The 16,417-nt window shown below is 49.3% G+C and overlaps 1 protein-coding gene across 1 annotated transcript; it reads left to right on the forward strand.

Moving 5' to 3' along the window:
- On the forward strand, positions 2,181-15,309 carry MS4A18 (membrane spanning 4-domains A18). The gene is made up of 6 exons (XM_018042811.1): positions 2,181-2,654; positions 6,011-6,124; positions 7,517-7,573; positions 9,272-9,364; positions 11,655-11,768; positions 15,142-15,309. The coding sequence occupies exons 1-6, from the start codon at positions 2,181-2,183 to the stop codon at positions 15,307-15,309; spliced, it is 1,020 nt and encodes a 339-aa protein (XP_017898300.1).

Raw genomic sequence — 16,417 nt, forward strand, 5'->3', positions numbered from 1 at the left:
TTTAGCTTATTAATATTAAATAGTGCCGATTAATTAGCCAGCCAAACCCAGGTTGGTCATTGATAGTTCAGAGTGTTTCTCTCCTCTGGAAGCAATTAGGATCATGGTGGGGTGGAATGTGATGGAATTCATGTTGTAAGTGCGACTTAGAGGCACTTTCTATTGGGCAGAAAACTCCGTGATAGCAGACTTCTGGAATCTGTTGTTTATGTTCAGTTATGTGTGACTTGTTGTAGTCCTAGTATGCTAGGCTCCTCTGTCCTCCTCTGTCTCCCAGTTTGCTCAATTCATGCCCATTGAGTCGGTGATGCTAGCTGGAATCTAGTAACTGTAGGATTCAGTTTCTTGCCAGCAGGGAGTGTATCATTTAGGTGGAGAGACAAGATCAGCAGCTGCAGCAATTAACATTAACAGTTAATATCAACATTAATGACATAAGAGACCTTTTCTCTCACCTAAATGGGAAACCTTTCCACTTGTCAGTGTCTTCAGAGTCTGAAGCTACTCGTCTGCCGCCACCCATGGGATACTTGCTCATCAGCATAGATAATGAAGAAATCCTCCAAGCCTCTCAGCTTATCGGGGCCTCCCAGGTGGCGCTAGTGGTAAAGAACCTGCCTGCCAATGCAGGAGACATAAGAGACATGGGTTTGATCCTTGGGTCAGGAAGATTCCCTTGGAGGAGAGCATGGCAACCCACTCCAGTATTCTTGCCTAGAGAATCCTATGGACAGAGGAGCCTGGCAGGCTACAGTCCATAGAGTCACAAAGAGTCAGAAATGACTGAAGAGACTCAGCACGCAGTCAGCTTATCAGGGGTCAAAGCATGGTGAGATCCAAGTTTCACTTCAAGCCCTTCCCTTCACAACAGCCTCTAATGCTCAGGACTCAGTTGTAACTACATGTTGTTAAGGGTGTGGCCACTATCATAATACCCAGTACCTTGGCCCATAATGGTTTAAACCCAGATAAATAGAAATAAGCAAAACTCCTACATGGTCCTAACCACAACACCAACTGGGACGTGACTCATGAGATGTAAAAGACGACTCTTCATAGTCTCCACAGGGTCCATGGTCCCTCCTGGGAAGACAGGTAGCCAGAGATAGTCTTGTTTTCCACTCCAAAACCAATTAATGTCGACAAGTGAAGCGAAAGTGTTAGTTGCTCAGTCGTGTCTGACTCTTTGCAACCCCAAGGACTATAGTCCACCAGGCTCCTCTGTCCATGGAATTCTCCAGATAAGAATACTGGAGTGGGTAAGCCATTCCCTTCCTCAGGGGATCTTTCCAATCCAGGGATTGAACCAGGTCTCCTGCATTGCAGGCAGATTCTTTATTGTCTAAGCCACTAGGGAAAAGTCATACACAAATTAGCTTCATTAGATTAAACCCATAACTAGTTATAAACTAGTTACAGATTTCAAAAGGCTGAGAGTACAGCTGGGGATAATGAGAACTTGGATAAACAGTAAAAAATCATCAGGATCCAAGGTGTTTCCTTCTCTTTGTCTCTCTATTTCTGTCCCTCTCCCACCACCTGCTTCTTCAACTATTTCTCCCCACCCCTCAGCCCTGCTATATCAGCTTCATTCTTTTTGTTCTAACTGACTTTCTCTACTACCCCTACACATGACACAATTGTGACCCTCTCCAGCTCTGCATAAACCCCTCAACCCGAAATGGTTCTTGGGTCCAATTCCACATTCCCAAGATTGGAAAGTTCTAGACCCAGTTGGGGTCCCTTGTCCACCCCTAGGCCATCAGCTGTGGCCAGGGCAGGGGAGAGGATGGAGAAGTCACAATCAATGACTCAGATATTTAAGGCAGGCAGATTGAAACACTGACCTCAGAATTCTAAACAAACCCACTGCTTCAGCTGTAAACAAGAGTCTACAGGGATAAGGGGCCCCAGGTAACCTAGTCTTGCAAATCCAAACCTCAAAGAAACCAAAAAAACAAAACCAACCAACATGTCCCAAAGAACACAGACTACAAGGAAGAGAAGGAGATCATTCTGTATAATATCATTCTAGATGATTCCAATGTTTTTATTTTTGGTGATTTTTATTTTAATGAAGATGAATCTAAAGATAAGGATGGGATCAGATGCAGCACATATTAATTTTCTCAGAGGAGGGAAAATGCACCTTCTTACCTGTTTTGCAGCACTTGAGCATCATGACGGAGCAGGGAGTTGAAGTCAACGCTGTGCCTGGTGTTATGGCACCAAGTAACGTGTACGTGATCCAGGCCAGGAATCCTGTGGCTCCTGGGAGCAAGGGGCAGCCTGTGGGAATGGCCACTTACTTAACATCCAGAGTGACCGAGAGCGATGCAGGAAGAGCGAACTTACAGACGCCACGCGTAGTGATCCAGAATCCAGCAGAAGTGAACGCCACACAGGGTCTGCCCACTGTGCTTCAGCTCCAGCATCCGACAGCAGTGGCCAGTATGCAGACCCCACCTGGGGAGATCCAGTACTCACTGGGAACCACAAACCTCCAAACCCTGCCTGGAGGCCCTCAGAATCCTCCCACATGTGCCCCTGGGCCGATGTATACCCCCAACCAATTCCAATGGAACATGCCATTTGAATCATTTTTTACGTTCGATCCCAAGAAATTCATAAAGGACGAGGTCAGGACACTGGGGGTGAGTGTGGTCTCTCTCTCCAGTTTGGGTCCCTTCCTGAGCCCGGCTGTAGCGAGTGCATTTCAATAAGGAAGGGAATGGGTTCAGAGGGCAGAGGACACAAATGTAGGTGGCGGCTTCTGGAGGTTGGGTCAGGATGACCCCACAGAGGCCAGTCTCTCCCTTGTTTTTGTCCAGAAACCATCCTTGAAGACCTAGGAGGGGCTGTTGTAACTACAGTACCTTCTGGTAATTGCCACAGGACATGCATAAATTGTCTTGGTGCTTGAAGAGTACAAACTGGCCAGCTCTCCCTAGAGGACCCAACCACCTGCTGGGGGCAGGAGGATAGGACCAGACACACACACCCCAGCCCACCCCTCCTTGTCGATCCTTCAGGGACAGATAAACCAGTGTACTACACCAAGAGCAAGGTATTGTTTGCCTCCTAAACTTATCCAAATCAAATCTTGGATTAACTTCTATGAAACACTGCCAGCAAAAGTAACCAATCTATAATAGGAATAGAAAAAGGTTTTATTTGAGCCAAACTGAGGTGTGTAGCACAGAAGACAGCTCCTCAGATAACTCTGAGAAACTGCTCTGGAGAAGTAGGGTGGTCAGCACAGTTTTATATCTCATTGGATCAAGTGTACAGTTGTTGAAGGTTTCAAAAAGAAAACAACCAAAAACAGACCAACATGTACACAGGGAGTCAGTGTGGCCTTTGCACCTGGGAGTAAGTGTTAGCTCTCAGTCGTGTCTGACTCTTTACAACCTTATAGACTGTAGCCCGCCAGGCTCCTCTGTCTGTGGAATTCTCCAGGCAAAAATACTGGCATGGGTTGCCATTCCTGTCTCTAGCAGATCTTCTGGAGCCAGGGATCTAACCCACATGTCCTGCATTGGCAGGCAGATTCCTTACCATCTGAGCCAACGCACCTGGGAAGGGAGGCTTATCATTGAAGGAGCACCAGCGTTGGCATCCCAGGAAGGGAGGCATTTCATCTCTCTTCGTCTTTTCTTGGCTGTGCCAGGTCTTAGTTGCAGCTTGTTGGATATTTTTTTCAGTCGCGGCATGTGGTATCTAGTTCCCTGACGAGGGATCAGACCCTGGGCCCCTTGCATTGGGAGCACAGAGTCTTAGCCACTAGACCACCACGGAAGTCCCAAAATTTCCCAGGTGAATTTTTTTTAGAGGGGGATCAAGGTGCATAGCTTTCAGGGTTGTAGTCCCTGACCAGGGATTGAACTCACGCCCTTATCAGTGAAAGCGTAGAGCCTTAACCACTGGACGAGCAGAGAATTCCTAATATTTCTTTAACATAGACATTCTTTACTTCTCGTAAATATGCCCTTTTCTTTAATAATTAAAGCAATGTACAATGGAGGTTTGATAAGCCACAAACAGGCTGTTTTAGTCAGCATTACGTGTGTAAACCAGAATGACTTCCCCAAACCTCAGTATGGGAAATTTTCGTTTATCAACAGTATCAGGAATAGAAATCCTGGTCACAGGCAGGAAATGAGGTTATAAATGTGTGTGGAAAACCTTCAATAGGTGAAGATATTATACGATATTACATAGTAGTTATAATTTCATGTTATGGTTACTTTCCTTATTAATTAATACTGGACAAATGCGTGTTAACTTTGGGTTCCAATTACTTTAAAGTCTTTCGAAAGAATTATTCTGAGTTAGAGCAAATGCCTGGGGAACCTGATCAAACACAGAGAAAGACCAAAAACATGGACTCCCTCTAGTGAACTACAGTTCATTTGGGAGAAGCTATGCCTTTATCTTAAGATAAAGTGGGCACACAGATAAGATCAAGCATGTTATTTGATGAAGCAGCTGACATGAAACCCAGGTCTGTACACTAAGCTTTAGACTCATTGAGCGTGACAGCTGGCACATCTGATCAACACTGATCACTTGACCCCTGAGCAACCTGAGGCCTGAAGAAGTCAAATGTCACCCCAGGTCCTCAGGTATAGCAAGTGCTGCAGGATCCCCAAATAGGAGGTATTTTGTCCTGAATGTGGGGGTGTCCGTAAAAGGATGTATTTGGTTGTTGAAAGAAAGATGGGATTTCAGCAGGATGAGGGTGAAGCCAGTACCTTTCAGACAGAAGTGGAAGACAAGCAGGTGGGAAGGAGGAACAGCACAGGCTTGCAGGCACTGAGGCTCCCACAGCAGGGAATACGCAGGGGTGGGGCCTAGGAAAGGTGTGGGCGGAGGGCTTGCCAACATCTCCCAAGTGGCAGGACCTGTCTATAAGCTTTATGGGCACTTTTAAAAAGAAAAAGAAAAAAACTTTGGCCATGGCTGTGACACATGGGATCTTAGTTCCCTAACCAGGGATTGAACCTGTGCCCCCTGCATTGAAAAGCAGAGTCTTAACCACTGTATTGCCAGGGAAGTCTCCATAGGGCCCTCGTTCTAATCTCTGCAACCAGTGGTTCCTAACCATTTTTGGCACCAGGGACTGGTTTCCTGAAAGAGTTTTTCCACAGGCGGGGTGGGGGGAATGTAGAAAGCAATGGTACCCCACTCTAGTACTCTTGCCTGGAAAATCCCATGGACAGAGGAGCCTGGTAAGCGGCAGTCCATGGGGTTGCTAAGAGTTGGACATGACGGAGTGACTTCACTTTCGCTTTTCACTTTCATGCATCGGAGAAGGAAATGGCAACCCACTCCAGTGTTCTTGCCTGGAGAATTCCAGGGACAGGGGAGCCTGGTGGGCTGCCGTCTATGGGGTCGCACAGAGTTGGACATGACTGAAGCGACTTAGTTGCAACAGCAGCAGTGTGGGGGGAATGGTTTCAGGATGAGCATTATATTTCAAGAGTGTTATGTGTATTGTATTCTTGATTTCTGTTATTGTTACATCAGCTCCATCTCATATCATTAAGCCTAAGATTCTAGAGTTTGGGGGCCCCTGTCTACAGCAACCCCGCAAGCCAGATATGGTCATCCCAGTCTTAGGGAGAGACACAGGGAGGGTGCTTGCCTGAGGCCACGCAGCTGGTGAGTGCCAGAGCCAAGATTCAAGCCCGTCTGGTTTGCTGCCAAAGCCCCCACCCAGGCATCTTCTCTGCAAGCCTGAGTCCAAAGGGAAAGTCATCCTGATCTGTTCTACCCCCCACCCCTCCACCTTCTGTTTATGTCCATGGCTCTCAATTCTGAGTGTACATTGGCATCATCTGTGGAGCTTCAAAACAACACCTTGACATGGACCCCACCCCGAGAGATTTTGGCCCCAACAGCAGTCATACTCAGGGATTCTGGGGGTACAGTCTGGGCTGCTGAGGGAGCTACAATCCCATAGGCCCCCAGTTCTGCTCTTTCTCACGATGCCTTGTCCTCCCCACAGGCCATCCAGATTCTTATCGGCCTGACTCACATCTTCACTGCCATCAATCCTTCACTGTATTGGGAAGGATCTTATTCCGCGATATCAGGGTACCTGGAATGGGGAGGCGTATCCGTGAGTACAAGGCCCCGTGGCCTCCTTCTGGGTTCTGAGTTACCAGACCAGGATGGGGGAGCAAAGGAAGAAAAAGCCTGGAATGCACTCCCAATAATAGGGCCCTGGGAGCCCAGAGCCAGCCACCTAAGACTGTAGGTGCAAGACAGGGTTAAGGACCCGGCCCTGACCCCATGCCCCAGCAACGTGCCCCCTGCCTCTAAGGAACTTTCAGCTACTCACAAGCCAATCACGTGCTTTAATTATTCCACCCTCTTAGAATTTGATGTAAATGTAAATATGTAAATCATGTATAACCCCACCCTTATTCTCCCATGCCCTGTTGCTGGGAAGGATTGAAGGCAAATGGAGAAGAGGGCAGCAGAGAATGAGATGGTTAGACAGCATCATCGACTCAATGGATATAGAACTTGAGCAAACTCCAGGAGAGAGTGAAGGACAGGGGAGCCATGTTGCAGTCCATGGGGTTGCAAAGAATCAGACACGACTTAGCAACCAAACAACAACTGCAGGATCACATGCTGCTGCTGCTGCTAAGTCGCTTCAGTCTTGTCCGACTCTGTGCAACCCCATAGACGGCAGCCCACCAGGCTCCCCCGTCCCTGGGATTCTCCAGGCAAGAACACTGGAGTGGGTTGCCATTTCCTTCTCCACAGGGTCACATGACCCTCTTGTAGATAGAAAGAGCAGGGTCTGTTTGTTCATGTCCATGTGCCAGATGAGAAGACTGGGGCTCAGAGAGGTTAGACAAGATGACTGCAGGCTCACAGCCAGGAAGGGTTGGAAGAAAGTCCTGATGGAGCCCAGGCCCCCTCAGTTCAGGGCTCTCATAACTGGACCAAGTTCTTCCTGCCTCTGGGTTCACATATCAGTCACCAGCCTCGCAGCATCTAGGGCCAGTTAGGACCCCCAAGCTGGAGCAGTAACTTGCCTAGGGTCACAGCAAGGTGAGTTAGGAGCAAGAGTGGAACAGAAGCCTAGGTCTCCTGTGTCCCAGCCCTAAGGCTCTGCTCACCCTGCTACCCTGTCCTTGCTTTTCCAAGATCACAGTCAAGAATAGGGTGGTGGGAGGCCAGATGATCCATGAGTTTGGGCGATGCCTGTGCCCAGGGAGTGGCCCCAATGGGGACCAGACACAAAAATGAGATGTCTAGTATCCTGAAACAAAATGTAGGCTTTTAGGGGAAAAGATTTTAACCTAGACACAGAGGAGTTCAGGTATTGTGGTATCTAACCATTGGGATAGTGAAAATGTTGAGAGGAGGTAAGCAGACATGCCCATCTTAAGAAACAAGGTATGTAAGCCTTGAGGACTCAGAGCTACACCTCTGAATGGACTGCGGTCTTTCCAACACGCTGTACAACTGCTCCTACTCCTTTTTGTCTGTGTAGTTTATCATCTCTGGCTCGCTCTCAGTGGAGGCTGAAAAGAAACGCAGTTATTGCATGGTGAGTTGTAATTCCATCTTTCATCATCCTTCAGTGTTGGAATGTGACTCTCCAGGGGGGAGGGGCCTCCCAGGAGCCTCCCAGAGTGGCCTGGTCCTGGCCCCAGGGTTCAGCGCTCTTACATACGTTACTTCATTCAGTCCCCACAGGCCTACAAAGTTCTGTGATCCTCATTCTGCAGAAGAGGAAACTGAGTCACAGAAAGGTCGGGTGACTGGACTTAAGATCGCATAGCAGGAATGTGGCCAAGCTGGGGTTTATGCCCAGAGCCCTCTGATCCCAGCAGTGTGCCTTCACCTATTGTATTTAACTACTCAGACACTTGGCATTTTGGCAAATGGCCAAGTAGTCACAGCACCATGACCTTGGGGTGTTCTGAATTAAGCAGAAAGTCAGATAGAGGCCAAGTGGAAATGTGTGTACATTTCAGCCATCTCTTTAAGGCCCTTCCTGCCGTCCCCTTTGGCTAGACCTAGAAAAATGAGGGGAGAATGTGCCTTGAACAGTTCAGAGTTCAAACCATAGGACACAGGACCCAGAATTCCCTTGCACTGTCAGAATGTCATCCTCTGTCTCGACAGCCAGAGATACACTGTGCATGTTTTTATTTTGTAGCGGCCTCTAAAAAGCTTAGGGGTAAATGTAGAGCTTCTAAGGGCCCTCCTCCTTGGCTCCAAGTCCTTCCTGCACCTCTGCATGTTCTCCAAAGGGCTTCTTGTCTCTTCTGCCTTTTCAGCGGGAAAGCCATGGGTTAGCTAGGGGGCTGGCTTGTCCCACGGAGGGTTTCCAGTTACCAGTCCTTTGTCTGCAAGGCAAATGCCTGCCGCCCCTCAGTCTGCCTTACTCCATCCTCTACAACGGGATTAAGACCCCCTTCCCCAGGCCCCCCAACATCAGCTGAGCTCACAGTGCTCCTTAATCGCCTAACAAAAGTGGATCAAACTCTTGTCCCACATCTGGGAAATCCAATGACCTCTCCAAGATGCCTACCAGTTCGTGGGGGGCTCCTAGTCCCCCTGGTTCTGATGATTGACTTCCAGTTGAAGTGTCTACTTCCATCTCTACTCTGCTTGCCAGCCTTCCCAGCCTCAGCCCCCAGGTGGACTCAGTCCTTCCCTCCCCATCTCCATCCCCATGAACCACCCCCCAGGGGAGGCAGTTGAGCAGGGGACATCGTGAGTGACTGGAGGATTTCAGCAACCCGACACTGGGCAGCAGATCCCTTAAAATGGAGTGCTAGACTTTCTGGTTCTGAAAACCCTCCCCAGCCAATCCTGCCAGCCCAGACTCCAGCTCCCTCCAGCAGGACCAGAACTTTCCTCTCCCTTCTCTCAAGGCAGTCCTCTAATCCCAGTTCATGCCCCCTGCCACCATCACCCGCATCCCTGCTCGTTTCTTCTGCAGAGCAGCTCTGCGTCCTTGCCGCCTCTCCTCCCAATCTGGCCTTTAAATCTCATTTCCTGCACCGTCAGCTACTTATGGAGGTATATTCCCAAACAAATACAGCCCCTGCCCCAGGTGGACTCTGCCTATTGAATAAAGAATAATCTTCTCACCTCAGGGAGCTTAGGATAAGCTGGCTTCTCCACAACCCACCTCTTTCCCGCCCAGGCTCCCCTTTCCTCCTGCTCCCTGAGAGTCCCCACAAGCCTGGCTTCAGACTCGACTCACCGGTGCCTCTCCCCCTGCCGCTTCCAGGTGCATGGCAGCATCGGCATGAACGTGGTCAGCGCTGTCGTTTCCCTGGCTGGGATCTTGCTTCTCATCTTGGATCTGTGCTTTACCCAGCCGGTGAGCATCCAGACTACCAGCACCCCAGGCTTCTGAAAGATTGGGGAGGCTTGTTTATGAGGTTGTTCCAGAGCTGGAAGGAATCACAGCCAAATTCCACCCTAGTATGACAGCCCTAGGTCCTAAAATGTGTTAGTTGTTGTTGTTCAGTCATTCAGACATGTCCTCCTCTTTGCAACCCCATGGACTGCAGCACGCCAGGCTTTCCCATCCTTCACTATCTCTTGGAGCTTGCTCAAACTCATGTCCATTTAGTTGGTGATGCCATCCAACCATCTCACCCTCTGTCGTCCCCTTTTCCTCCTGCCCTCAATCCTTCGCAGCATCATGGTCTTTTCCAGTGAGTCAGCTCTTTGCATCAGGTGGCTAAAGTATTGGAGCTTCAGCTTCAGCATCAGTCCTTCCAATGAATATTCAGGGTTGACTTCCTTTGAATATTCAGGATGAACAGGTTTGATCTCCTTGCTGCCTAAAGGACTCTCAAGAGTCTTCTCCAGCACCACAGTTCAAAAGCATCCCAAAATGTGTAACCCTCACCAAAACCCCTGACTTCTGAGGCAGGTGAGATAGACCCCATTTTATAGATGAGGACACTGAGATTCAGAGAGCTGGAGCCAGGTGGCCCCTCCTTGTACCTGTTCTGTTCCTGCTTGGAGGCAGCAAATGCCAGCACAAGCAGGTGGGGCAGTAGCCACACTCAGATCTTAAGGCCACCTGTCCCCAGGAAGCTGTTGAGGGAGGGACAGCTGGTGGCAAGAACAGGAGGTGCTGCCCCCAGGTTCTCCTCTTATCTGGGGCCCCCAGAAGCAGATGCTGGAACAGGGATTCAGGAGCAAGTCATTTATTTCAGAGGTTCCCCTAGGAAATACTGGTAGGGGAGAGAATAAGATGAACAAGGAAAGGAAGGTACAGGTAAAGGGTGTCACCAAGCAAGTCACTGCCAGAGCTTAATCCTGCTGGGACTCTAGCAGACAGAGAGGACACTGCCTCAGAGTTACACCCTGTCCTGAGTGAGGTGCCTGGGGTACTCGCCCACCAATTCCCACCATCACTGATTGAAAACTACTCCTGGGGTCATCGAATGCCCTGGATCCCAGTCTGCCACACATGTACCAGTGTGCTTGTGAGGTGGGTCTCACTTTGGGTTCCTCCCATAGCTGACTTTTCTTTTTTTTGGCTGCACTGGGTCTCATTGCTACGTGCAGGTTTTCTCTAATTGCAGCCAGCAAGGGCTACTCTCTAGTTGCAGAGCGTGGACTTCTCATTGCAGTGGCTTCTCTTGCTGCAGAGCACAGGTTCTAGGGCTCAAGGGCTTTGGTAGCTGTGGGACGTGGGCTCTAGAGGGCAAGCTCAGTAGTTGTGGCACATGAGCTTAGTTACCCCGAAGCATGTGGAATCTTCCCAGACCTGGGATCAAACCCATGTCCCCTGCATTGGCAGGCAGATTCTTTACCACTGGACCGCCAGGGAAGTCCCAGAACTGACTTTGAAACAAGTAGCTTATTTGGGGGAGGAAGCAAATGCCAGCAGGGTGATGAGAAATGGGGTGGGGAAGAGAAGGGACCAGTAAAGATGTGATGTGATCAAGCCACTTACCCTGAGTGTTGGTTCCTAAACCAGTCCCCAGCCCTGGAGGGCAGGGGGAGACTGACCAAAGAGGCAGCCATGCCAGACTGGCAGGTGGCAGGTCTAATAAGCCAAGGAACTGATGTATGAGGCTTGTCCTGGGCTGCTGCAACATGAGTTGACCTCTGCACTGCCCATCAGAATCCTACAAACGTAATTGCATCCAGTCCAGATGGTCTTAACACCACCTCCTCTCAAGGCTGCCTCCTCAAAAATGACTCCCACTGCAGAAGTGCATTCCAAGGACAGGGGAGGCGTGAAGACCTCCGATTGCCTGGGTCCAGCTGGCAGAGGACTTCCCCCAGGTGACCTCATCCCACACTGAGTACTCACCTGGGAAAGCAGTGCAGACACATGCTTCAGTCACTCGCTCTCAGCCCAGGGGTGAGAATCGAGGGTATTTATCCACTAGCCCCTGTCACTCACTGATAGACCAGAAACGCAGGTACTGGCAGTTGGAAGTCTGGCTGTCGTGCCCTCAAAGGTGCCATGGGGGCGTGTGAGAGGGGCACCCATAGCAACTGCTCGTGGAGCACGTGCCAAAGGGTCTGGGGCTCTCCAGCTGAGGCATGTGGTGCTTGCCTAAGATGAGGCCTACAGGCGTGGATGGTCACAGGACAGTCACCTCTGTGACAAAACCCTTCCCCTTCCTCTCTGCCCCTAGGTTAACGTGAAGGCAATTTCCGGTGGTCTCCTCCCCTTCGCCCTGCTGGAGTTCTGCCTCACCTGTGTGGTCTCACATTTTGGGTGCCAGGCTACGTGTTGGAACCAGTTTGTGGTAAGTGTTGGGCCCTGCTCCAGGAATCAGAGAGTGTTCTAGGGGTAGCAGAGGTGACCGGACATTGGGAGAAGTGGGACCTGAGAGGACATCTTAGTTGGTTCAGGATGTTATAACAAATATACCACAGGCTGCATGGCTTATAATTATTTCTCACAGTCTGGGAGTCTCAGATCAGGATGCCTGGATGGTCCGGTAGTGGTGAGAACTCTCTTCCTGGCTTTCGGATGGCTGTCTTCTTGTTATAGCTTCCCTATCTTATAGAAAGATAGGGAGAGCTCTCTGGCATCTCTCTCTGAGGGCACTAAACCCATTCATGAGAGCTCCCCCCTCATGGCCTGCGAGTGTGCTAAGTCACTTCAGTTGTGTCTGACTCTGCAACCCCATGGATAGTAGCTTGCCAAGCTCCTCTCTCCATGGGATTCTCCAGGCAAGAAAACTGGAGTGGGTTGCCACGCCTTCCTCCAGGGAATCTTCCAGACCCAGGGAATGAACCCATGTCTCCTGTCTCCTACATTGGCTGGTGGGTTCTTTACCGCCAGTGCCACCTGGGAAGCCCCCTCATGACCTAATTACCTCCCAAAGGCCCCACCTTTGGACACCATCAGATTGAGGGTTAAGATTCTAACATACAGATATTCAGTCCACCACAAGGAGGGTGTATCTGTGGAGTTTTGCTGCAAAAGAAACTGCTGGAAAACTCAGCAGCTTAAAACAGCAACCATTTCTTTAGCTCATGATTCTGAGTCTCAGTGTGACCAGTGGGTCTTCTGCTGGCCTCAGATGGACCCACTTGATACCAAAAGCTCAGCTTCTCTATACACTGGTGCTGAATTGAATCTCAGAGACAGAGTTGTTAGGCAAAGGCCGGGGTCGGGTGGGGGGGGGTTGGTGATGGTCACAGTGGCCTAATGCCCTCATCAAAATTGCTGTGTCCCAACTTGGGGAAGATAGTGGGAAGTATTATCATAATTGTTCAAAGAGGATGTGATCAGCTTGTGGACGTTCTTTTGATGGGTTGGTTGGAAGGTAGGTAGAAGCCAGCATCATCAACCTTCAGGTACAACTGGTCTAGGGTCTACATACGTGTGGACGGTACATTATTGTTAATCATTAACTTCTCTCACCTGGTGGGCGTTTCAGTATCTGTAAAATAGCTCAAAGATACTGTGTGTATCCACTGATAGGGAAATAGGACCCTGCCCAAGGCTGCTCTTGACTGTTTTATTTCTCCCTGGTCTTGCATCTCCTCCTGTCTCCTCCCTAATTAACAGCTGTTTGAATCTGCCCATTGGAACTCAGGAAAGGTCAGGGGACCTGAATGAAGGCTGTTTCCTATAATCAAAGAGTTGAGGGCCACAGAAAGGCCTCGTGCCCATAGAGCCCTGCATGGTATCACATTCAGACAGGTGTAGCAGCTTCCAGGTTGGCAGCAGCTGACCAACCAGAATCTTCAAGGAAAAGTCCATCTCTGCTCCAAATGGTATCACTTCCTCTAGAAGGTTAACCTGAGCTTCTTAGGGTAGCTGGATTCCAAGAGCAGTGAGACACAGCCAGCCCCACAGGCACAGACTTTTAGGTCCCTGCCCATGTCACATTCTTTAATGTCTCTTTGGCCAAAGTAAGTCCCCTGGCCAACCTCAGATTCAAGGGGATGGAAACTGCAGTGTGCCCTCCTGTTTTATAAGAGGAAGACAGGGCAGTCAAGGCTCCATAACAATCCTGACATCCTAGGGCCAGCTGGCTATTACCGCATCCCAGGGCCTGGGAGTGTGCCTTGATGAGAGGCCAATTCTACTCCCCAGAAGAGTTTGCCCAGATCACAGTTCTCTAGCGCTTCCATCTAGTCCCTCTTGACTCCATCCTCTGAACTCTTGGCTCCACGCTTGAAAACATTGTTTCTTTTCCGTAAGAAGTGACCCATTTTCCATATGAAATGGTCCACCTTATTCATCTTGTGGAAGAATAGCTCTCTCAAACTGCCTCCTGTATGAAGAAAGTAGGACCCAAAGGCCCTTTTGCAGTTTGAGCAGCTCCAAGTTAATCCAAGACGATGGTCTGTTTGCTGACACAATTTCCTTTAAAAGAGTGAGAATGTTTTATCAGATTATGGTTCTTACTGTTTGACAAAAATCACACCTGAGATTATGTTCCAGACAGTCCTCTCTCTTTCAGAATATCTATTTGGGGATTAAGTTTCTGTGGGACCATGCCCTTAAAATTCTTAGAAGCTTCTCTGTCTAGCTGGAAGGATCTGCTAGTCACTGCCTTAAACCTTTTATAGATCTTAACAAAGAGTTGTATAGAGACATCTTGGTTTGATCTTTGTTCTCAGGCCTACTTTTACTTCAAATGTCATTTATCTGTGAGGAACCTGGAAATAAGAGACAATTTTATTTTCTAATTTTTCAGGTCCCGGGCCCTCTTTTTTTCCCTCTAAATATTACTTGTGAAATGAATCATTCTTTATCTGATTTCTTGAAAACATTTTTATTATGGTACTTTACCATATGCAGCTAGGAGCAAGCAACTGACATTCCCATATAATGCCCAGTGATCTCCTTTATCAGGGCTTCCCTAGAGGCTCAGATGGTAAAGAATCTGCCTGCAATGCAGGAAACCCTGGTCTCCATAGCAAGAGGCAAAAGTTTTTAGTTTGCATTTTCTGTCTTCCAAAATGCGACAGTCCTTCCCCGCTACATACTGTGGGTAACTATACACCTAGCCTGTTATACCAGTTTCCTGGCTACTTCTCCAGCCTCACTGGCCATCCAGTCCCAAAGCCAAGGCACATGTTAGATTTTGTTATCCTGCTTCTAGCTACCGATTTCTCTGTACATTAGCTATTGCTACATATCAAACAATCCCCAGACTTAGCCCCTTAAACATAGCTGCTTCTGTAGTTTATGATTCTCTGTGTCTGCTGGGTAGTTCTTCTGGTTTGGGCCAGCTCAGCTGACCTCTGCTGGACTTGCCATGAGTCTACAGTCAGTTGGTGAGTTGCCTGCCAACTGGATTGTCTAGAATGCTCTCAATTGTGTGTCTGGCAGTTGGCACGCCACCTACCAATAGGGCCAACTGGCCTACTTTTCTCTCATCACCCAGTAGGCCAGTCCAGTCTTCTTTACATGGCAGCCTCAGCGTTTAGAAGAGCAGCGAGAGAGCAAGCCTGGATTTGCAAACATTTCTCAGATCTCTGATACTTCACATTTTCACTGTTGGTCCACTGACCCAGGGAAGTTCCATGACTAAGACCGGCATCAGCGAGGGAGGGTCTACCCAAGGGCATGGCAACAGGAAGGGGAAGAATTTGTGGCCATTTTTGCAATTGACCACAGGGGAAGTTGATGGCCTCATATCCTTTGTCTTTCAGAACAGGACAGAGGTTCCGACCATAGTCGTTGCCAACCCAGCCAACACTCCCACCGGCCCCTTCAACGTGACTGACAATACCACTGGCCAGGCCAACGTCATCACCAGCCCTGCCAACCCCACCTCCCCCACCAACGCTACAGTGATGGTGCCCCCTGTACCCTCCTAGGAAGGTGTAGCTGATTTTGCCCAGAAACAGACAGTCTGTTTCAGTGACGAGGAGGAGCCATTTCAGTTGACTCTTTCCTTCTCCCAGAAACTTACGGAAGCCCATGCCCAGCACTGTTGCTGGTCCAGAATGAACGATCCCCTTCTCCCTTCTTTACTCCTCACTTTCATTTATTACTGTCTCTTTTTTTAAATTCATAAATCATTTCCTGGGACACGATACCCTTTAACCTTGGTGAAGAGCAGGGTGCACTTTTACTCACTCCTGGCGGAGGCGCACTGTTCAGTGTTAGCCACTCAGTCGTGTCCGACTCTGACGCCATGGACTGTGGCCCACCAGGCTCCTCTGTCCATGGGATTCTCCAGGCAGGAATATGGCAGTGGGTTGCTATTTCTTCTCCAGGGGATCCTCCCGACCCAGGGATTGATCCCTGGTCTGCTGTTCTAGATTGGTGCCTCAGTCATGGAACTCTTGGAGGTCCAACTCTGGCCCCTTCCCCAAAGCTCTGACTCTGACACAGCTGCCCCAAGGAGCAAGGGGAGCAGTGGAGAGTGTGGACGCTGCAGCTGCAGTGTAGACGCCTCAGCACTCACGGGTGAATGAGTTAAAGAGTGTATGGGCCCACGTGCTGCTGTCTGGGGCTCTGGAAACATGCCACACCCCCACCCAAGAGAGAGAGCTAGTCAGGTGGCTCAGTGGTGTATACACCCTAACTTAAAACACCTTATCTTGATGAAAAGGCACCTTCCCCATTTGCACAAAATGCCCTGTGGACTAGTAGTGTCCTGGCACGTGCTTTCGGCCCATGGAGAGTCAGCTGCTGGGGAGTCCCCTCATCTTGCTTCCCCCTTCAGAATCCTGACTCCAGCCTGACAGCAGACCCCAAAGTGGGACTTCCCTGAGGGTCCAATGGCTAAGACTCTGAGCTCCTGATGCACGGGGCCCAGGTTCAACCCTTAGTCAGGATCCCATATGCCGCAGCTAAAAGACCCAGAATGCTGCAATGAAAAGATCCTGCATGCTGTGACAAAGACCCAGCACAGCCAAATCGATACATAAAACATTTAATTAATTAAGTTTTTTAAAATGATGGAAACCACATTCCTGG

Source organism: Capra hircus, chromosome 29 (assembly GCF_001704415.2).
Source record: "Capra hircus breed San Clemente chromosome 29, ASM170441v1, whole genome shotgun sequence".
Taxonomy (NCBI): domain Eukaryota; kingdom Metazoa; phylum Chordata; class Mammalia; order Artiodactyla; family Bovidae; genus Capra; species Capra hircus.